The sequence below is a fragment of the Octopus sinensis genome, linkage group LG7 (genome assembly GCF_006345805.1).
Source record: "Octopus sinensis linkage group LG7, ASM634580v1, whole genome shotgun sequence".
NCBI lineage: Eukaryota > Metazoa > Mollusca > Cephalopoda > Octopoda > Octopodidae > Octopus > Octopus sinensis.
Window position 1 is genome coordinate 104,831,102 of NC_043003.1, and position 23,829 is coordinate 104,854,930.

The 23,829-nt window shown below is 40.7% G+C and overlaps 1 protein-coding gene across 1 annotated transcript in view; it reads left to right on the forward strand.

Annotated features, from left to right (window-relative positions):
- Window positions 1–693: 693 nt before the first annotated feature.
- The window catches only part of LOC115213923 (transmembrane channel-like protein 7), a 121,863-nt gene continuing 98,727 nt past the window's right edge, over window positions 694–23,829 (forward strand). Inside the window, exons 1-2 of the mRNA XM_029782916.2 lie at window positions 694–1,114; window positions 21,186–21,498. Of these exons, the coding sequence (XP_029638776.2) occupies window positions 754–1,114; window positions 21,186–21,498 (674 nt within the window). The 5' untranslated portion in view covers window positions 694–753. The remainder of the gene's footprint in view (window positions 1,115–21,185; window positions 21,499–23,829) is intronic.

Below are 23,829 nucleotides of genomic sequence, written 5' to 3' on the forward strand. Positions count from 1 at the left end.
ACGTATGCAACTAGATAGTAGTAATTCACAGATAGCGATAGAATGGTGTTGTAAGAGAACGGAATTAGAGCCAGAGAGAATTGTCAGGTATTTGTCTCAAGTTGCTGACAGTAAACTTCATTTCTCCCTCTGACCAAGGCTGGTCAGCCAGACTACGTTCCTGCTGACTCGTCACCGAGTGGTGACTAACTGATTTTTGCTTGGGATGTGCTTACTTATATTAAGATCCAGAAGGATAGATATATCGTTGAGAACAATAGATTCAGTTGGTGGTGTTGTTATCTCTATTCTAGCTTTGGTGAAGCAGAGGAGGTTAGAAAGGGTCAAGTAGTGGAGACATTATTTTGGCGGAGCTAAAGGCATCTGGAAGATGTAAAAACTGCTGTCAGAGAAAAACCATTGTTCCATCGGGGGGGGGGGGGAGTTCCGTAGCAGTGTTAGTTTAAATTTGGCTATGGTGGATCGAATCCACTTCATGCATGCAGGATTCGCTACATACATATATATGCATATATATACATCGTATATGTACATACTTACATCTAGAACACACCAAAGAGAAAAAGTTAGACGAAAGTAGGGCAACGGGGAAACTAGAGAGGGAGGGAGAGAGAGAGAGAGAGAGTATGTGGGTGTATAAAGAGGAAAGGAACTGTCAACAGTGTGACATCATTCATTGTAAATATTTATATTCCCTCTGTGAGGATTGTGGTAAAGTTGTACGATGAGCAGCAGTTGTACCGCTATTCGTTAATGACGTCAGTCTTCCGAACATCGTTCTTCGGCACCACTTATTCTTCTCTTCACTTGTTTCGCTCTCTTTCTTCTTCTTCAGACGTCCTCTCTCTCTCTCTCCACAAACATACGCTCACTCGCCTTTTCAGACACAAACCGCTCGTCATAAACTTTCCCACCAGTTTTTCTGCTTGTCTCTTTCTTTCTCTCTCTCTCTCTCTCTCCACTTCACATATACACCTCTATCTTATACAAACACACACTCGCCACACTCTCTCTCGCCCCCCCCCCAGTCTCACTTTAACACAAACAATTATGGAAGACGACGAAGAGGAAACTTTCAGTATTGGACTTTCTGATATTGTCATAAATACACCGGGTAAGAAGAAAAAATATCCAATATCCTCCTCGATTTGCTATTTTATTATCCATAACAATCATACCACAGACATATCTTTCTATACATTTACATCGCTCTGTCATTCTGGTTCCATTCGTCCGATTATGTCTACCACTCATCACCCATTTCTATAAAACGATGCTCGATGTAAGTTTCCAATAATATTTTGTACAAAGCCACACCATGGAAACATCGAAGTGTGTATATATGATACTAAATCGATTTCTGCCCATTGATACTTTATTGATCCCTCAGCATGCTCCGTTATATATACATATATATATATATACGCACGTGTTTGTGTATTACTATATATGTTGATACTGTAACATTATATCAAAGTCCCAGAAATGTCTCCACCACACATACGTATGTGTGTGTGTGTGTAAGTGTTTTGTGTATGCAAACGTGTGCCTGTCTGACCAGTTTGTGTATGTATATACACGTTTGTGCACAGGTGCATGTGTATACACATCCATATTTGAATACACACACACGCACCTTGCATGTACTAATTGAGAACAGTGGTCCCGGTGCGCGCACTCGCGCATCCGCGCCAGCTAGTCATGGCTAGTCGATCCTTACTTTGTGTTTCCGTATTATTTATTTTGTTTAAAAAATTATTTATTTTGTGTTTTATTTACTTTGCTATGTAGTCGTTGTAGGATCGACTAGTCACGACTAGCTAGCGCGGATACGCGACTGCGCGTGTGCGCGCACCGGGACCACTGTTCGCCAGTAGTACCGTGTTTATGTATATATGTGTGTGTGTGTAAGTGTTTTGTGTGTGCAAACGTGTGCCTGTCTGACCAGTTTGTGTATGTATATACACGTTTGTGTATAGGCGCATGTGTATACACATCTATATTTAAATACACACAGACACACACCGCTGTGAATAATAAACAAAATGGTTTCATGGCAGGCTGTGGGAATGGTTAAGGGATTCGAACGTTTCGATTGAGTTCGTCGTTGCAATTGGTGTGAAAAGATCTGTTTACAGCTGATGGAAATATACAAACAAGCAAGGGACATAACTACAGTAGGGAAATGTTTTGAAAACGAGACTGGATCTTGTAGATCTGGCGTAGATCTGGATCCTTCAACAGGTGGAAACTGTGGATATAATTCGGTCTTAGATCTCCATCCTCAGAGGAGTTTATTCTATCTATTTGCTCAAAGGTGTGTAGCGATTTTTAAATTCTCCATGGAGGATGTACATAGACTAAGACAACACAATGAAATCGAATGATTTGACATTTAATATGCAGATGGGATCATTTAAAAAATCTTTCTGAATTTATTGTGATTGCGAATGTTGGAACACAAACAAAGGACATTACGGATGGAGTGGGGGCGGGTTTAATACTGGCCTGGGTTATAACCTATGTCGCATTCACGAGGGACCTTTCATATGCAACATTCGTGCGACATTCTTCCATCTGTTATCAAACACTTGTCCTTAGTCGGGCATTTTCTCTCCAGCCCTATTTGTCTCTTAAGGTGAAAGATGAAAAAGTTCACCAAATTAGGGCCAGAGATGAAGATTTAACGAACTTAGCGTGAATATCTCTTTCTTGTACTTTCGGGGTACAAGAAAGGCAATCACTAGCCGTTGCTTTAATAATCCAGAATTCTACCAGTCAGAAACAACAAGACGCAGACGTAAAATATATATATACTACTTTATTCTCTTTCTTGGTAACAATAACAATAAGTGTGTTATCTGATGTCCTTGGTTCTGGGCGCGCAAGGCTGAAAGTTAATCGATTGTAATATTTACAATATTCAGCCGCCAAAAACAGAACGGGTCAAAATGGCGTCCAGAGGAAGAAGATGATGTCTGCAACAATCCAGGTTAAAGGCCTTTTGGTAAGGACTGCTAGAAGCAAGTTCGAACGGAGAGAAAATATGCGTGACCGTCTCCTTCAATCGCTGCTGTCCCAAGTCCCCGCTGCTGCTGCCAGCAGTCAAACGTTCTACGGCCCCTTGCCTCACTAACTGCTACGTAGGCAATAGGGTTCTTCTTCCGGTGCTTCGCGCATGCGCGAGAGGGCCCTTCCTCTCACTTGGTGAAGGCACCAACACGCGCGAAATAGAAAATGGACGGTGCGCGCGTGCGCGCCGTTATAGTATCACTACAAGGCTCCCCTCCAGTGCGTACGCACGAAAGGAAACTTATTGTAGTGACTGCAAAACTCAAGGTGGACACCAGATAACCAAATAGCACACAATAATATAAAATGGCAAAATTTATAACATACACAAGAAATTTACTAAAGGAAAAAGAGAAAAAATACTCAATGAGCAAAAATCAAGAGTGCATGCATGAAAGTGTATACGTCACAAAGTATAAAGCCTTCCGCTGTAGGAAGCGGAAGAAAAGGCAGAACTCACAGTTTTTGAACCTAGGCGAAATTAAAATCCAACTTCTCTAAAGGTAGTTGATCCTGCGAAATAGCAGTTAAATCAATTGCTGCAGGAGAGGAAATGGAATTGACAGAAGCTCGCTAGTAACACAAAAGGCAAAAGTGCAAACATGCTGGTGTGATGCGCGACACAGATAATTTTCTGTTATTTACGTGACCAACAGTGGTCTAACAGGGAAAAATAATTACGCCTAAACATGGCGCAGCGCATGTGAACATCCGACGTCCTATGAGTCGGGAAAAGAATTAAGCTAACGCAAACGTGTTGCAAAAGAAAAGGCAATACACATGCGAAGCAAAAGGCGCATGAAATGCAATAGAGCTTGCCAGACGAAAAACAGCAATGAATATGCCAGTGGTTGAGCGATTATATGCCTCGTTCGTACAGGAACAAAAGTATGACATGCTGGCGCGTTATAATGGACAAACAACCCTCTCTATGTATACGTGACCGACCTAGGGTCTATAGAAATGAGGGGTGTCCACAAAAGGCAAATTTAGCATGGAACAAACAAGCGAGAAAAGCATGTGTGACGTATGTATGTGAGAGAGAGCATTTATGTGTGTGTACGTGTGTGCGACAGAAATACATACAAGGTGAATGTGAGCAAAATATAAAAACAGCGCATAGAAAAAATGTCTCTTAAGGCTATTCCAGACAAGAGTTAATTTACCAGTCTGTAATAGCCTGAAGCACAATAGCAGTTCCTTCTGTAACAGAAATGTTGAAATCACAAAATGCAGATGCCGGTTGAACACAATGTGTAGCGGTTGTGGCTTCAATGCTGTGACAGGTTAACTGGAACAGAAGAATCTCGTAGATAGACGGTGCTGTTTATCCTTGGTGTGCATATGCACAAAACAGCGTGCACGCTAAAGTTCCGTGAGTTGCTATGTACATCTTGGTGGAGGTCGACGGTGTTGAAAGGCGACGGTGGTGGTGGCGACTGTAGTGGACTTGAGACAACATCGTTCTTAGTGATGATGGCGACGAAGATAACGACGACGTGAAGTAGAAAGACGACGATGATGATGACGAAGGCAGAGAAAAAGCATCGATGATATGATGGCGTTCGTCATCATGGCTGTAGAATAAGAAAGAGGCTCCTTCTACAACTTTGTGGTGGCCGGAAAACAAATCGTCGAAAGATGAATGCGTAGAGTTAAATCGTGTTCCGACTTCGCAGAAAAACTGGATTTTTTTTTTGTTGATAAGTGATCTCTGGTTTTAGACCAGAATCACGTCGGGGTCACCAGTTTAACGAACTTAGCGTGAATATCTCTTTCTTGTACTTTCGGGGTACAAGAAAGGCAATCACTAGCCATTGCTTTAATAATCCAGAATTCTACCAGTCAGAAACAACAAGACGCAGACGTAAAATATATATATACTACTTTATTCTCTTTCTTGGTAACAATAACAATAAGTGTGTTATCTGATGTCCTTGGTTCTGGGCGCGCAAGGCTGAAAGTTAATCGATTGTAATATTTACAATATTCAGCCGCCAAAAACAGAACGGGTCAAAATGGCATCCAGAGGAAGAAGATGATGTCTGCAACAATCCAGGTTAAAGGTCTTTTGGTAAGGACTGCTAGAAGCAAGTTCGAGCGGAGAGAAAATATGCGTGACCGTCTCCTTCAATCGCTGCTGTCCCAAGTCCCCGCTGCTGCTGCCAGCGGTCAAATGTTCTACGGCCCCTTGCCTCGCTAACTGCTACGTAGGCAATAGGGTTCTTCTTCCGGTGCTTCGCGCATGCGCGAGAGGGCCCTTCCTCTCACTTGGTGAAGGCACCAACACGCGCGAAATAGAAAATGGACGGTGCGCGCGCGCGCGCCGTTATAGTATCACTACAAAGATGTCTGACCTTAACCCTTGCATTCTTGTCTTCCATATCACCTGTCTCGCAATTACTGCTACAGAGAGAAAACAATTCTTACCTTCCGCATGCCTGACACCTCCGAACACTGAGCAATACCGTGCAGAATGGTTTCCCTATCCCGCCCACATCTTGGACAGGTCAGAGTGTCTAGGCATCTGTGCCTTGAGAGTTTGTCCCGAACAGGTAAGGCGCTGCGGTAACACTGCTACACCAAAGACTCCTGAAAATTATCCAGGGTCTTCAGCCCGAATGTACGTTGGGACAGACTGGCTTGTTGGTTATCATCAAAACCTAGGGTCTCCCCTAATGTATCATCGCATTCTGCCTCTACAAACCCTCTATAAAAGACAGCGGTGGAACCACTATCACAGGCCTTGCCTGAGTGATGGAAGAGCCAGAGTGCCTTGCGACACTAAGATAGAACCAGGTTTCCCATCCACCGAAACTAGTGAACTTGGGAAACGTCTGTTTCGCCAGCGAAGACCACACCCGTTCACCATCCAGGTAGAGCCACAGGTGCCTCAGCCTCAGCGCATGCCTGCACATCAACAACCAAGACATCCCTAGCCCACCCTTTAACGGTTGTTGGCAGCAAATAGAGCGTTTCACAAGCGGTTTCGAGCCCTGCCACATGAAGTGGAAGAGCTGTCTTTCCAGCTTGATGAACTATGAATCAGGGCAAGGAACGACAGTTAGGCGGTAGGTGATGACCAATGTGATAAATAGATTGGCCACCTCCACCTCCCTTTCAGGATAGACCAGGTCGTGTAGATGCCTCAACCAAACTACAGACTGGTGGTTTCCCTCGCTCCCAACTAATAAAAAATCAATGGCCACAACTCCAGCTGTCCAACTTCCAGCCATCGTTCCTGTCTACCGCAATATTCGGATTGCCTCACATGTTGAGAAACAAAATTACCAGTTCACCTGCCATTTGCTGACGGTTTCTTAAACAACAGAAAAAAGAAGAAAAAAACCAAACACACAAACATTTTTTTTCAGCGGACTGCAACACAAGTTTGGTGGCCAAAAAAAAGAAAAACAAAAATTTTTTTCGGATCTTTTCACTTTGACCGGCAGATTTTTAAAATAATTTCTGTGTAACTAAAAAATTTTAAACTTCGTATACTGGTAGAATGTGTTTATAAAACATCTTTTTCTCTTGGCTTTCTTGAGAAAATTCTGTAGTTTGTAACACATTTGTTGTTTAATTTCTTGCATTTAGGCAATTTCAACCAATCAATGACATCTATTGAGGTGAATTCAATTTCTGCCATAACATTTTCTGGCAGCGTCATATGAAAATGTCCCTGTTACATATTATATATTCGTTTAAGAAACAGATTGGGTTTATTTACATTTCTGAAGAAAACAAGATACCCTCCCCACCCACCCCTAACCCTAACCTTAGCCCTAACCCTAAACCTAACCCTAACTCTAACCCTAACGCTAAAACAGATTGAAATGCAATAGATCGATACTAGGGTCATAATTATGGGTGGACACTAAAGAGTGAACGGTTTTGTTATCCAGCTCTGTTTACGAGTGACCCCTCAGTTTATGTCTACAGGGTATCTTTTTTCTCATAAAAAATAGGGACATTTTCATATGACGCTGTCATAAAATGTTACGACAGAAATTGACTTTACCTCAACAGACTTCATTGATTGGTTGAAATTGCTGAAATGCAAGAAATTAAACAACAAATATGTTACAAACTACAGAATTTTCTCAAGAAAGCCAAGAGAAAAAGATATTTTATAAACACATTCTACCAGTATACGAAGTTTAAAATTTTTTAGTTACATAGAAATTATTTTAAAAATCTGCCGGTCAAAGTGAAAAGATCCGTGCTGCACACAGTACACAAACAGTTCAAAAATTTTGCTACGGAATTTTTTTTTCGTGCACACACATTACTATTCCAGCAACACTTTTGTCAGTTTCTTTGGTCCTTTTCTTTTCCCTCCTCTGTAAAGAAAAACAAAACATGAGTCTTCCCAACTTACCCACGTACTCTGTGGACATCACGCTTTGGTCCGTTCAGTTAGATGTGTATTTTTCAGCTAATGCGGTGCCTCACCAACAGCAGCTAAATCTCTTGTATTGTGGGATGCCTGCACCCCTTGCACGCTCAGTGAAAGATCTCATCACTGACTCCAGATGTAACATATGTGTCTGTCAAATATGAGGTTCTCCGTCGGAACACACAATTCGCAGACGGTATGCAGGATGAACACCTGGGAGATAGGACGCCTTCTGAGTTTCTTTGTCGTTTGCGTGAACTCAGTAGCACTCTGCTTGAGGACAATCCTCTGCTTGAGGACAATCCTCTGCTTAGGAAATTATTTTTTCTCTCGGCTACCACCGAATATCCAATCCATACTGGCCACAACAGACAAGATCATAGAATTCACTGTGCAGCCTGCACTTCACCATACCTGTTCGGTCACCTAAGTAGCTTCCTCTACTACCTACAAGGGGCTAAACACAGAGGGGACAAACAAGGACAGACAAACGGATTAAGTCCATTACATCAACCCCAGTGCGTAACTGGTACTTGTTTAATCGACCCCGAAAGGATGAACGGCAAAGTTGACCTCGGCGGAATTTGAACTCAGAACGTAATGACAGATGAAATACCGCTAAGCATTTCGCCCAGTGTGCTAACATTTCTGCCAGTTTGCCGCCTTCCTCTACTACCACAAAGTCTTCTCCCTGGTCACATGGACCCCGAAAGGATGAACGGCAAAGTTGACCTCGGCGGAATTTGAACTCAGAACGTAATGACAGATGAAATACCGCTAAGCATTTCGCCCAGTGTGCTAACATTTCTGCCAGTTTGCCGCCTTCCTCTACTACCACAAAGTCTTCTCCCTGGTCACATGAGGACATTTTGGAGAGAGTCAATGCATTAGTACATCGCATGGACACATTGTGGCAAGAACACACCAGCTTTCATCGTCCTCGCAGCAGAAGCCGTTCTAGGTCACGGTCGTCTTGTTCTATGCCAACGGTTTCCAATCTCTGCTGGTACCATGCCACATTCATGGACAAAGCCTGTCGTTACATCTAGCCCTGTTCATTTGAGTTGTCAGGAACCTAGTTACGGAAGATTTGGGCACAGACTCTTCCTGAAATTTTTCATCTCATCGTGCATTCTTTGTTAAGGATGTGTGTAACAAATCGTTCATGGTTGACACTGGATCCAGCTGTTCTATTTGGCCTTTGCGTCTTACTTCAGACAAGCCTAAGCAATCTGCCATTAACCTGCTTGCGGTGAATCTATCCCCAATAAAAACTTACGGTTAGGTCTCTTTACACCTAGATCTCAACCTTCAAAGGGATTTTAGGTGGGTTTTTGTTATAGCAGATCTACCATATCCCATTCTGGGCGTAGACTTCTTAAACCACTTTCACTTATTAGTAGATGTCAGGCGACAGAGACTCGCGGATGATTCTATGTCTTTGTTTATGCCTACTCGGGTTACTACAAGGGCTATTTTCAGCTCATCATTTTTTGTCTCCACTGCTGATGACCAGTTCCACTCCCTTTTGGCTTCTTTCCCAGAGCTGGTGGATCTGACTTTCAAATCAGTCAGTCACACACTCGAATCGCCATTATATCATTACTTCTAAACCACTTGTTTTTCGTGTCCACGGAGACTCGCACCTGACCAGCTCAAGAAGGCTCGGTCTAAGTTTGAGCATATGCTTCAACTCGGCCTTATTTGCCCTTCCCCCAGCCCTTGGGCATCTCCTCTATATTTGGCATGGAAAGGGGATTCAGATTTTCGCCTGGTGGGGGATTACAGACATTTGAATGCAGTCACTGTTCCTGATCGCTATCCTATAAGGAATCTCCAAGATTTTCTTCAAACTTGCATGGTCATACTATTTTTTCCAAGGTTGACCTCATCCAAGCTTATCTGATTCCAATGAACACTGACAACATTCCCAAAACTACCTTTACCACCCCCTTTGGAAGTTTCAAGTTCCTGTTTATGAGTTTCAGTTTGCAGAATGCAACAAGCACATACCAGAAGTTTATTGACGGAGTTGTCTGTAGACTTGTCTTTGTGTTTGCTTACATTGATGATTTGCTCATAGCTAGCGACATGAGTGCAAATCACCTCCAACACTCATCTCAACTTTTTCAGCATCTTTGCACCTACAATGTGCAAATAACCCCGATAAGTGTGTTGTCATTTTCAGCATCAACTTGAGGGCCAAGATTTTGTGATTTATACTGATCACAAGCCTCTTATGTTTGCTTTGTTGTCTAAATCAGACAAACACTCACCTTATGCTTTTTGTCACCTGGACTACATTTCCCAGTTCATGAGTGACATTTGACATATACCTGGAACAGAGAACGTGCCTTCTGGATTTCCTAGGTCATTTTATTGACTCTAATGATATCCGACCTCTCTTCAAAATCGATGCAATTCAACGCATCTTGCCTCCCACTTCTTTATGCCAACTGCATCATTTCTTGGGGATCGTCAACTTCTACAGGAGATTTATACCTAAATATGCAGACAAGTTACTTCCCTTGACACAACTATTGAAAGCAAATAAAAAAATAAATTCTCGTATCACTTTATCTGCCGAGGCATTATCTTCTTTTGAGTCAATCAAGAAGGAAATAGCTTCTGGTCCTTTGCTTGCACATCCGGTTCCTGATGCTCGTCTCTCTTTAACAGTTGATGCATCGGATTCTGCAGTTGGTGCTGTTTTACAACATACTGTTGATAATCAGGCTCAGCCTTTAGCATTTTTTCTCATCAATTAAAGCCAGCTGAACATCATTACAGTACGTTTGATCAGGAACTCTTAGCAATTTACCTGTCGGTTTGTCATTTTCAGCATCAACTTGAGGGCCAAGATTTTGTGATTTATACTGATTGCAAGCCTCTTATGTTTGCTTTGTTGTCTAAATCAGACAAACACTCACCTTATGCTTTTTGTCACCTGGACTACATTTCCCAGTTCATGAGTGACACTCGACATATACCTGGAACAGAGAACGTGCCTTCTGTTCTCTTTCATCTCCTGCTGCAATCGATTTATCTGCCATTGCGCACATTTGATCTAACTTCTACCAAGTTGTCCTGTTGTAAGTTTGCCTATCTTCCACTTCCGTCTGCTGAAGGCACAATCCTTTGTGATACAGCTACTGGTTCTCCCAGACTGTTTGTACCTGAGAATCACCAGCATTCTGTTTTTGATGCCTTGCATTCACTGTCACATCCTGGCATCGCTGCCTCAGTGAAGCTTATTATGGCTCGGTTTTTCTGGCCTAATATGCACCGTATGATCACTGTTTGGGCATGCTCTTGTGTGAAATGCCAGTATTCATGTCCACAGGCACATTCTCGCTCCTCTTGGACAGTTTTCTCCACTGGAGACTTGCTTTCGCCATGTCCACATTGATCTGGTTGGGCCATGGCTTGTCAGTCGCGGTTTCTCTTACATATTGACATGCGTCAATCGTTTCTCTCATTGGCCAGAGGCCATTCCAATAGTGGACATTTTCACTGAGTCAGTTGCTCGAGCTTTCATTTCTAACTGGATTGCTCACTTTGGTGTCCCAGCTAAAATAACCACTGATTGTGGACGCCAGTTTGAAGCTTCCTTATTTCGTGAATTGTCATGAATCCTAGGCATTCATTACATTCGTACGACCAGCTACCATCCAGCTTCCAACGGGATAGTCAAATGTTTTCACAGGCAACTGAAGGCTGCTCTACATGCCACTCCTGATCCACAGTCTTGGACAGAATTTCTGCCTATTGTTCTTCTTGGTTGCCACACAGCTGTTAAAACAGATTAGGTTTCTCCTCTGCTGAATTCCTTTACGGTACCATTTTGGCTCTCCCTGGTACAATGTTGGTGCCAGACAACTCATCACCTTCTGATCCAACATCGTATGTTACCAGACTTCACTCTTATTTCTCAAGTCTTCCACACATGCATCCGCATGACCAGTTTATTCCCTCTCACATCCCATTGGACATTGACAAATGGACTCATGTTTTTGTTTGGGATGATTCTGTCAAGGGACCTCTCGTTTCTCCTTATAAAGGACCATTTCATGTGCTATCCCACACATCCAAAACTTTTAATCTCGACATCAATGATCAAGCAGAGACTGTGTTAGTCAACAGACTTAAAAGGGCACATTTTGAGGTGTTCACACTCATTGATGATCCTTTACAACCACCTACACACCCACCTGTACATGCACCTTTGACCATACCATCACCTATACCTCTACCTTCATCGCCACAACTTAACACAAACAAACCCTATGTCACCAGGACAGGCCGCATTGTGCACTGGTCCCAAAAACTCACCAGAACTATTTACATTTAACCTTTTTTCCTTTTTCTTTCTGTGACAGACAATTGTTTTCTCATGTGCTGAACAATTCCAATGCCTTGCCATTGAACTTTGTAAAAATAAAAATATTTGTGCATGCTCCTTTTATATTGCTTGTAATTATTTCTCTCAACTTATCACATTTTGCATTATATTTTGTACCACAGCTTGTTTGCGATCGGTGGCCATCTTTGCTTTCTTGTGCCTGCTCCAGTCATTCTAATTTTGCACTAGCGTTCTCAGCGGGGAGCCCCTGTAGTATGACACAAGAAGCCAGCACCATTTTATACGAGACCTCACTAGCAGCCATTACCTATGTCCGAGACAAGAGCTAGATCTCACCGACAACCATGTTGCCATGCACAAGACCACAGCGAGACTCTCATCGGTAACATCTATTTAAGCAGGTGTATTAAGGTATTCAGTCTCTCTTCTCTTTCTCACTTATACTGAGAAACTCTGCAAACTGGCAGCTCACAGCGGATTCTTATCCTGCTCTAACTTTACACGTGAGTGGAGCAATAACGAACTACATGCTGCCATACAGATGGTCACTGGAATGAACTACATGAATAAGAACTAAAATAAACAACCATTGAATTGCGTGTGTATGTGAGAGGGTGTATGTGTGTGTGGATAGGGGCTGGTGACCTTGATGTATGCATGTGTAGGTGTGTGAATGATGGTGTAGGTGCTGGGAAGTGGTCAGTGCTAGTATGTGCAGGGTGGTGTGATGTGGTGTGTGGTGGTGTATGGTGTGATGTGGTGGTGTGTGGTGGGGTTAGGGTATGAAGGGAGGTGAGGGTGGAGGAAGCAAGGGTGAGGTGTGGGCTAGGGTGAAGGTGGGGGGTAGGAGTATGTGGGAGTGGAATGTGTCGGATGGGGTGGTGAAGGGAGAGGGTGGAAGGGAGAAGGTGGGTAGGCGTAAATAGAGGAAGTAGGTGTCAGAGCAAGAGAGGAGAGAGGTGGATGGGAGTGAAGGGAGGAAGTAGGCGTGAGAGGAAGAGAGGAGAGAGAAGGGGGGTTAGATGAAGAGGGAAGGAGAGTTGAGCTCATGTGGTGCAAAGGAGCGTAGAGAGAAGATTAATTCCTGTCCATACCTCGTAGAATTCAAGCTTTAATATATATATATATATATATATATATATATATATATACGGAGAATTCACAAAGAAACAAATGATGAAGACAAGTAGTGTAGACAACAAATAGATGTATTAATATAACACTCGGGAAGGGAAAAAGTCTTTAATGTTTCGAGCCTATGCTCTTCCACAGAAAGAAACAGGGAGAGAAAGACCTCTGGAGATATGCTGTGACTGCGAAGATCCGACAAATAATGTGAGTTCATGACTGTTTCCTGCACCAGCTTCACATAGAAGCCCCAGCCCTTTCAAAGTGCCTTGGATTGCAGGACGGCCTGCTGTGCTTACCTTGGATCGTAGGGCGACCTGCTGTGCTTGAGGAGACATATTGAGTCAAGTACATCAACATCAAAAAATCAATGGAAATTGTAGTCGTGATACCTGTGCTGGTGGTACATAAAAAGCACCACCCGTATGTGGCCGATGCCAGCACCGCCTTGACTGGTTTCCATGCCAGTGGCACATAAAAAGCACCAACCGATTGTGGATGTTGCCAGCCTCCCTTGGCACCTGTGCCGGTGGCACATAAAAAGAACCATCTGTATGTGGCTGATGCCAGCACCGCCTTGACTGGCTTTCGTGCCGGTGGAATGTAAAAAGCATCCACTACACTCATGGAGTGGTTGGCGTTAGGAAGGGCATCCAGCTGTAGAAATACTGACAGATCAGACTGGAACCTGGTGCAGCCTCCTGGCTTCCCAGACCCCAGTCGAACCATCCAACCCATGCTAGCATGGAGAACGGACGTTAAACAATGATGATGCTGATGATATATATATATATATATATATATATATATATATTCATATACACACACAAACATACATACATTGGTACTTATAAACATTCTTTCTCTGAGGTCTTTATGAACAAACTAGTAAGAAATGTTCTAAAATGTAAATTTTGAATTTAGCTTGAGTTATAAGATTACATCTCACAACAGCTAAAAACATTTCTTTTCGGCTTTTGAATTATTGCATATATCTTCAAATGTTTTTTGTCAAATCAAAACTTATTCTTTCCTTCTTTTGTCTACATTTTTCCTCATTTTGTACCATTCCAATTTGTCAAACATTTGAAATTACTATGGGGCAAATAAGTAATTTTTGATTTCTTGTTATTTTCTCCTGTTTGAAACTATTACATTGCAAGTATTGCATCATTTGTTCTGTTGCATCATCATCATCATCATCGTTTAACGTCCGCTTTCCATGCTAGCATGGGTTGGACGGTTCAACTGGGGTCTGGGAAGCCAGGAGGCTGCACCAGGCTCCAGTCTAATCTGGCAGTGTTTCTACAGCTGGATGCCCTTCCTAACACCAACCACTCCGTGAGTGTAGTGGGTACTTTTTACGTGCCACTGGCGCAGGTGCCAGGGGAGGCTGGAAATAGCCACGATCGGTCGGTGCTTTTTACGTGCCACCGGCACAGGTGCCAGGCGAGGCTGGCAATGGCCACGATCGGTCGGTGCTTTTTACGTGCCACCGGCACAGGTGCCAGGCGAGGCTGGCAATGGCCACGATCAGTTGGTGCTTTTTACATGCCACCAGCACAGAGGCCAGTCGAGGCATCATCTCTGGGATTAAAAATTGGCGAGCATAGTTGTTGTTGAAGTTGAGAGAGTTTTGAAACTCAATCAGGTGACAGGTGCTTTTCTTTCAAGAAATTTTTCCTCAACTTTGACTCAATTGTAATCAAGGTTGAAAATTAAATATCTGGATAATTTTTAGTATTTAACAATTGATGCCATTTTCTCTGTTGGATTCCATGTCAATTTTTTCGGTTAATGTTTACAATATTACCTGGAAATGGAAACAAAAAACAAAAAACAAAAACAAAATGGTGTAATGGGTGTAAAAAAATATGCTTGAAACGAATATGCAAACAAAAATGTGTGCAAAGCAACGGGAGGGTTGGGAGAGGACTTTCGGAAAATTCACAAGTTCTGATTTTTTCCCCATAACTTTGAGGAAAATGGATATCTTTTAATGAAATTTTATATAAATATCTTTCAAGCAGCATACATTATGGTTATAAAGAAATTTGTGGGGAAAATCTTTTTCTGATGGGGTGGGGAGAGGACTTTCAAAAAGAAAAAAATTCGTAAATTATTTTTTTTTGCTTGGTTGTAATGGTAAAAAGTTTGAAAAACTTAGATCCATTGTTTTTTGTTTAAATAATAGAAAAAGATTTTTTAGAAAATCACATATAGGCGCAGGAGTGGCTGTGTGGTAAGTAGCTTGCTAACCAACCACATGGTTCCGGGTTCAGTCCCACTGCGTGGCATCTTGGGCAAGTGTCTTCTGCTATAGCCCCAGGCCGACCAATGCCTTGTGAGTGGATTTGGTAGACGGAAACTGAAAGAAGCCTGTCGTATATATGTATATATATATATGTGTGTGTGTCTGTGTTTGTGTTAGTCCCCCTAGCATTGCTTGACAACCGATGCTGGTATGTTTACGTCCCCGTCACTTAGCGGTTCGGCAAAAGAGTTCGATAGAATAAGTACTGGGTTTACAAAGAATAAGTCCCGGGGTCGATTTGCTCGACTAAAGGCGGTGCTCCAGCATGGCCGCAGTCAAATGACTGAAACAAGTAAAAGAGTATGTGTTATGGCGAGAGAAACAAATTCATAAATATGGTGTTGAATATGGTTTCACTATAGAAAAACATTAAGGGTGATTTAGCTTTTGTATTTAGTCTTGCAACCTCCAAAAAAAACTTCTGAAGTTGCTGGGTTGATAGGTTGGCCCGTATGAAAAGTAAGTGAGTGACATATTGTTTCAAGTAGCTAGGTCTCATTCCGGGTTGAACAATACACCTTTTCAGGCTTCCCCATAAAATGCTCAGTATTTTGAGTGTGAATTTAAACCATAGGTAAATGAACAGAAATGATACCTATTCCCAAAATATCAGCAAATTTCAAGACACCCTAATGGGGGTTAAACCCCCTTATATTGCAAATTTTGGAAACCCATAACTTGAGTATTCAAACCTCTATTATAACGGATTTTTACTATTAATTAAATGTAAAACAACAAAATTATCTCTCTTTTACAGGAAAATTCTGCAAATTTACATATTTCATCTATGACAAAACATCACTAGAAATAATTCTAGCAAGAAAAATTATTAGTGAATGTCTCTACTTTTTAAACATTTTCTTTGTATTCACTTTTCTTCAGACACCCATTATGCCACAGAAAAGGAAGTCCACTTCCCATCAATCTGAAAGCTGTGATGCAAGGGAAGAACGACTTTCTAGGCAAAGCCAAAGACAAAGAGAGTCTTGCCAATCTGAAAGCCGTGATGCAAAGGACAAATGACTAGACAAAGACAGGCAAACAGAGTCTTGTCAAAATGAAACTTTTGGTGAAGGCCAAGAAAGACAGGAGCAAGATATATTTTGCTATATAGTTTCAAGAAGAAATCAGTCTGAAGGAGAGAGGCAACAACGTTTGATTGTTGATAGAAACGGGTATCAAAATTTAAAGCAATGTGAGATTCAAAATGCTAAACATTCTTCATTATTGTATCACAAAAATGACCCCTATAACAAGGCTGCAATTGGAGAAAGGACCAGACTTTGTCAGTGTGGTGCTAAGAAATTTACTGGAGAATCACCAGGAATGTGCTGTGAAAATGGAAAGGTTACACTGGATCCATTTCTACCTCTGCCTCAGTTATTTCAAAGACTCTTCACACTCTCTGCTTGCCATGATCAGCTTTGGTCAAAAAGATGCATCTGTCCAAGGTTGGAATCCATTTGTAAGAATCCAACTTTGGGAAAATAAGCATGCCAAGGATGCTTGGCATTTTAATGCACCAACAGGGGCTGAAGTTGCAATTTTAATATCAAATGATCCTACAGAAAATAGAGATGCTGTTCTTCATTTGAAACAAGGTGGATTGAGAATTTCAGAGTTACATCAATCTTATGATCCTTTGATGTATCCAATGTTTTTTCCATATGGAACAGACTGCAATCACATATTTGCAAGGGAAAAATTACCACCAAGGAACAGTGAAACATCATGATTGGAAGATTTCACAACTCACCAATTATGGTACTTAATCCTGAGCAACACTGTGTATGCCTGCTAGTATATATATATATATATATATATATATATATATATATATACATAATTAATCAATATAGGGTGGCAAGGAAAATTTTGTAGAATTTTATTGCCACCAGCGGCCCAGTGGGAAAAAATTAAATAGTCATAGACCATTTTTAAGTTCAACATTAACAATTAAGGAACGGCCATAATAGGCCATTCACCCACTAGAAATAACAGCCAAAGCTTCTACCGCAAATAAAGATTAATTCCGTAAACAGGAGAAAATTAAAAAATTAAACATTCAACTAAGCAACATGCTATGCGTCTGTTTGGAATATTTCAGACCCTAACCTGTCATGGAAAGTGTGTGTGTGTGTGTGTGGGGGGGTTATTTACAGGGTAAATGTTTTTTTAATTTTCTCCTGTTTACGGAATTAATCTTTATTTGCGGTAGAAGCTTTGGCTGTTATTTCTAGTGGGTGAATGGCCTATTATGGCCGTTCCTTAATTGTTAATATATATATATACATATATATACACTAGCCGGCGGGCTGACAGAAACGTTAGCACGTCGGGCGAAATGCGTAGCCGTATTTCATCTGTCGTTACGTTCCCAGTTCAAATTCCGCCGGGGTCGACTTTGCCTTTCATCCTTTCGGGTCGATAAATTAAGTACCAGTTACGCACTGGGGTCGATGTAATCGACTTAATTCCTTTGTCTATCCTTGTTTGTCCCCTCTGTTTTTAGCCCCTTGTTGGTAGTAAAGAAATATGTATATATATACTAGCAGAGATACCCAGCATTGCTCAGGATTAAAATGCCATAGTTTGTATATAATATATTACAGTTATGTTGAAATAGGTGATTATGGGAAAGTGGAGGATTGACAACAAAACATTCAACTAAGCAACATGCTATGCGTCTGTTTGGAATATTTCAGACCCTAACCTGTCATGGAAAGTGTGTGTGTGTGTGTGTGGGGGGGTTATGTGATTTTTGAATGCACCGAAAAGGTGTCAGTGGATATACTCTCTTTTGCAGCCATTGGCACTGTGTCTAACACAACCCATCATCTGAAATTTTAACACCTCCTTTGGGTTTGTTGTCCTACATCACTCATAAAGTAAATTTGGAGGAACTGTGGTTGTTCATTTGTGGGTAACAGGGAACCAATGAGGTGATAGACTTGCCCTTGAACTTTGACATTGTAAATTCCTGTTTATCTATCTTCTTCGACGAACCAAACGAAATGCAGAGTTGTATTGTCTGATATTGTTCAGAAAATCCTTTGACTGGATGGAAATGCCTCTAGAAGATCCATAAGAAGTTGAGAAGGAGCTGGTAGTGCTGGCAATGTTACCTGACTGCCTGAGCAGCACATACCATTTGTTTCATTTGGAAATTTTAAAGCTCTACAGAAACGACAATTTGTGTTTAGCACACCAGTTTGGACAGTTATTGTCTTTATAAGAATGGGATGGATCATATCTGAAAACAGCTTCAGGAGTTGTGTAGAACGAATTTGCTCATAGTCTGTTTCTGAGAGCCATTCTATTGGACCTCTGTCTAATCATTAAAATATTGATTTAATGATCCAGCATTAAGTGCTGCAACATCCATTTGCAGATCTTGAGAAAATCTCATCTTGCTTCTCTGTTCAAACTCTCGCCTTCAGTTTTCTACAATCCTCCTTACTTTATACTGTTTCTGGAGAGATTACGTCTTTTCTATGTTTCTCCTGCTCATTCCATAAAGAATTATTTGAAGAGAGCAGAAATTGAAAGAAGAGAAGGCGAAAAGGACAGAAAAAGAAAGTGAAAGATGTATGTACGTCTACATGAAATGGACGCGTGCGCACATGTGTGTGTGTGTGTGTGTGAGAGAGAAAGATAGAGTGAGTGGGTGAAGGTGCGTGCCATGATGATTGATGTCTTTTAAGATACACACCATATAGAAAATGTGATGTCATTGCATAAAATGTTTATGATAGTTGATTTATGGAAAAGATTATAATGTTAAATTTTTGAAATGCAACCGAAATAGTACTGAATCTTTTGATACCCCATTCATTAAAATCTGTAACTTGGTTTTGGAATGCATAAGGAATATATATATATATATATAGGGCAGATTTCTTTCAAACTGAAAGTACTATCTCACATTACAATAGAGACATAATACTGAACTAGTGTAAGAGATAAGAGATTGCTCTGGGCTCGCATTACGCAAGAAGTTGGAAATTTTTGAGGCCCAGGACACTGCATGGACCTTGGCTTTTGTATTTGAGGCCTTTTGCTTTAAGTATTTTTTTTGATTTTATATATATATAAGCCGATGAGGGAGATCTCTACATGGTAACTAGATCTGGTAGAAATAGCAGCCAAATCTCCCTCAAAACGCCCTACTGTCTTAATCCAACAATTCTGCTTATTATGTAGTTTGAATGAAAAACTGTAACTAAAGATTAAGATTATTAACCCCAAAATTTTATGCGTTTTAATAGCAATCAATTTTTCTCCTTTTTACTTAATTAAAATGGTTGCCTTTTCCTCGTAGTTTTTCATGTCAGCTGTAAAGGTGAAGGGGGTTAACTAGGATGGTGTTAAAGTAGTGGAGATGTTTGATGATTGTATGTGGTGGTTACTTTTGACTGTTTCTTCTTAAAAAGGATAATTGATTGATAATGAGTCTTAACACAATATATATACAACTTCAAGTGGAACTGGGCATTATAAGAGAAACGGAGAGGAAAAAAGAGAGACAGCATAGCGATGGTTTTGACTGACTCTCATCCTATACTTCCCTTGTTACTAGCAAAATGGTATGTGCCAGCTTTCTGAGCAACTGGTTGCTTTTAATGGCGGAACAAACAGGACAAAACGATTACAAAAATAATGATTTTTACTTTGAAACTAACAAATTTGAAAATCTTTTTAGATTACGGAATGCCCTGCTCTCTCATGTATCCATGTTTAAAATTTCAGCGCAATCAGATGAACAATATTCAAAATATAAGCACACAAACAGACAGACAGAACAGAATTTATATATTAAGATATATATATATTATCTACTTACAGACTTATGTAACAAAGAAAAATGTGAGTAATCAACATCACATTTGGGGATGAACAGATTGTGGTGAAATATATTGTTCTGCTGCTATTTAATTACAAACATAGAATACTGTGGTTCTTTGGTGAAAGATGGAGACATACTTCCATATTATGTACTATCAATAGCACACTGTGAAGTGCAGTCATTTGATTATGACATGGTCTTTTATAGAGAATGATTATTTAGTATTTGTTCTTCCACCTCAGCACCTTTCCTACTTATAATGAGTTTCATGTGTTTAGGCTGAACATCAGCAACCTTGATCTGATCACTTTAGTAGGGCATACAATATTCACATAGCACTGTCATTTGACTAACTTATAAATGTTATTTAGGTCTCACTGAGGAAATGACCAGCGACCGAGACCTTTGGAAATATTCTGTGCGTGAGAAGACCAGGCAGGACAAGTGAGTCCAGCCCACTTATGCATGCCTTTCCCTCCCTTGGACACACAAAGACCTGTTGAGGCAAGTGAAGTCGATATCGACACACAAAGACCTGTTGAGGCAAGCGAAGTCGATATCGAACCTCATCCGACGACAGGCACCTATGCCTACCCCCTTTGCTTGCGAAGACCTGTTGAGGCAAGTGAAATCGGAATTGAAATTGAACCAATCCTATGACTGGCACCCGGCAGATGCCAGGACCCGCCTTGACTCGCTTTCGTGTTGGTGGCACATAAAAAGCACCATTCGAATCGTGGCCGAAGCCAGTGCCACCTCGACTGGCTTCCGTGCAGGTGGCACGTAAAATGCACCAATCCGACCGTGGCCGATGCCAGCCTCGCCTGGCACCAGTGCAGGTGGCACGTAAAAAGCACCCACTACACTCACGGAGTGGTTGGTGTTAGGAAGGGCATCCAGCTGTAGAAACATTGCCAGATAAGACCGAAGCCTGGTGCAGCCTTCTGGCTTCCCAGATCCCCGGTCGAACCGTCCAACCCATGCTAGCATGGAGAATGGACGTTAAACGATGATGATGATGATGATGATGATGATAATAAGTACTTTTTTTTCTTTTACACAGGAGATGAAACGGAAAAAATCCCATCGCTTACTGAACTTGAGCTGAATGAAGCCTACCTGTATTGCACCCGACCTGAAGTTGTTGCTTCTGACCCAGAAATGAATATTATCTATGCTAAAACACTACCAGTTAGAAAACGACGTACAAGCTACAATCCAAATGCCAAAGCTAGGAGTTACAGCACCGCTGGAAAAATAGAAGATGTCACACTTGAGTCTCTGCTAACCCCCACCGATACCAATGAAACTAAAACCTTCAAACAGAGTACCATTCGTTTTTTACCAAAGAATATGACATTTAAAAAGAAACTTTGGTAAGTTTTGATCCTTTCTCTTCTATCATGGCTTTGTCTCTTTTTATAATTCCTGTGAATATTGAATTTATGTTATTTCATCTTGTATGATTTATATGGTGGCTTTTCACCCAAGTCTACCTTGCTGACAAAACAGATACTATTTTTAGTTTGTGGTTAAAAGTTTAGGAGAAGCAAAACCATCGAGCTGCTTCAAGTAAACCATTTGCTCATGCTTTTATGGAGAAAAGTATATTAAACCAAGAAACACATAATCTGAAAAGACCTCACACATAACTCGTATCCCCTTGCTGTAAACAGGCACCTTGTGTGGATGAGTTGTTAACTAACAGAAGACAAGACCTAATTGAGTAGACTTATGATCAAAGGTATTCAAGCCATGACCATCTTGTTTTTTTTTTCTTTTCCTTTTTTTATGTTCTTCCCAAATAGTTCAACTCAGACTCCAATATATAATGTGCCTCTTTTTAAGAAGTTAAGGTATGGTGTGGCATGTAGGGAGATTCACTATGATTTCTGTCTGGTGTAGCAATCCCATAGAATCATTCTCATTTAGTCATCCATGTGTAAATGTAGTTCTCTGCTGCAAGGGAACAGAATACTATTATGAACATTGTCAATCAACGCAACAGCATTAGACCAGAATCTTCAGATATCTCAGCTAGCTCCCGTTTTGTATTTATTCAGGGCCCAATTTAGAATGTGTTGTGAAGGACAGTCACATAGCACAGAGCTTTTGAAATATATTTTCAATAATTATAAGTGCGGGTGTGGCTATGGGGTTAAGAAGTTTGCTTCCAAACAATGTGGTTGTAGATTCAGTTCCTCTGCACAATATTCTGGGAAGGTGTCTTCTATTATAGCCATAGACTGACCAAACCTTCTGAGTAAATTTGTAGACAGAAACTGAAAGAAGCCCATTGTATGAGAATGTGTGTGTGTGTGTGTATGTGTGTGTGTCTATGTGTGTGTTTGTGTGTGTGTGAACATGTGCATTTGTGTATACCTTGTGTTGACATCACATGATAGTTGTGAATGAGTGTCACCACCTTGCAAGTAATGTTCCTTTCCAGACTTCCATGGCAAACATGTCTCGCCAAAGAGAAATATTATCTTGCTTGGAGACTGATGAGGGTTGGTGACAGGAAGGGCATCTGACTGTAGAAAATCTGTTTCAATGAATTCCATCTGACCCATGCAAGCATGGAAAAGTGAGCTTTAAATGATGATGTGTTTATAATGATGAATTTAAAGCTTTAGGAAATCTGTATTGACATTTAGTAGTTACAGACATGATTTATAAAGCAAGATGTGTAACATTTTCCTACTTTCTATTTTTACACCAAAAATTTTAACATTGAAACAGTTTCTTTTGTAACTTAAGTTTTCCATGAGAAGTGCATAAGTAATGCTTTTATTTGATCTCCAAGACCACTTTTTCAATATCAGTGACTTTTCATCACTGGAAAAAGGATATATATTTGCAGAGGAAGGCCTACTTTTCATTGACAACTCATGATTGTCACACGCTGATAACAGGTCAATACTCAGAAACTCGAGTCTGTGTGTATCATAGGTTGAAGATGGGAAGGATGGCTTCCCTTTTCAAATACCAATAGGGCACAGAAAGTGTGTCAATAGCCAGCTGGAGTAGGTGTCCTCTTGGGGCTACAAGCTACAGTAGCATCCACCCTTAGGGGTTAGCCACATTTAAGTGGCAAAAATACTTCACTATATATATATGTGTGTGTGTGTGTGTATACTAATTCATGGATATTTACACAAAATACACACAAACTAATAATATTTGAAATTACAAAAACTGCAGAATTTTTATGTCACAACATGTGGTAAACATTTGGTAACCAGGTGCACACATATGTAAATATATACTTTTAGGTGCACAAATTTTAAAATTGTAAGATTGTGTGAAGTTTAAACATTAATGAAAGTATGCATATTGAAATTTGAATGAATTTCAATTTTTTTAAAAAGTCAAATCCAAGGAAGATGATCATCCAAGGGAGATGATCATCCAAGGGAGATGATCATCCAAGAGATGCTTTTGATACCTTGTATTTTCATTTACCGAAATTCTCACATGATTTTATTGTGATTTTCTGTAACTTTTTGAGTTTTAATCCCAAATGGAGACAAACACTGATGTGTCCAAGGCTTAATAATTGTTGAGGTATTCTTTAACATGAAACCAAAGGTCCTTAGACTTCAGCCTACTATAGTTTTTGTGAAATGAACTATTTTGACATATTTTTAATTGAGGGGAGTAAAAACTTTTTTTTAGTTGATTGATATATTTAAAAAAAAGTTTTT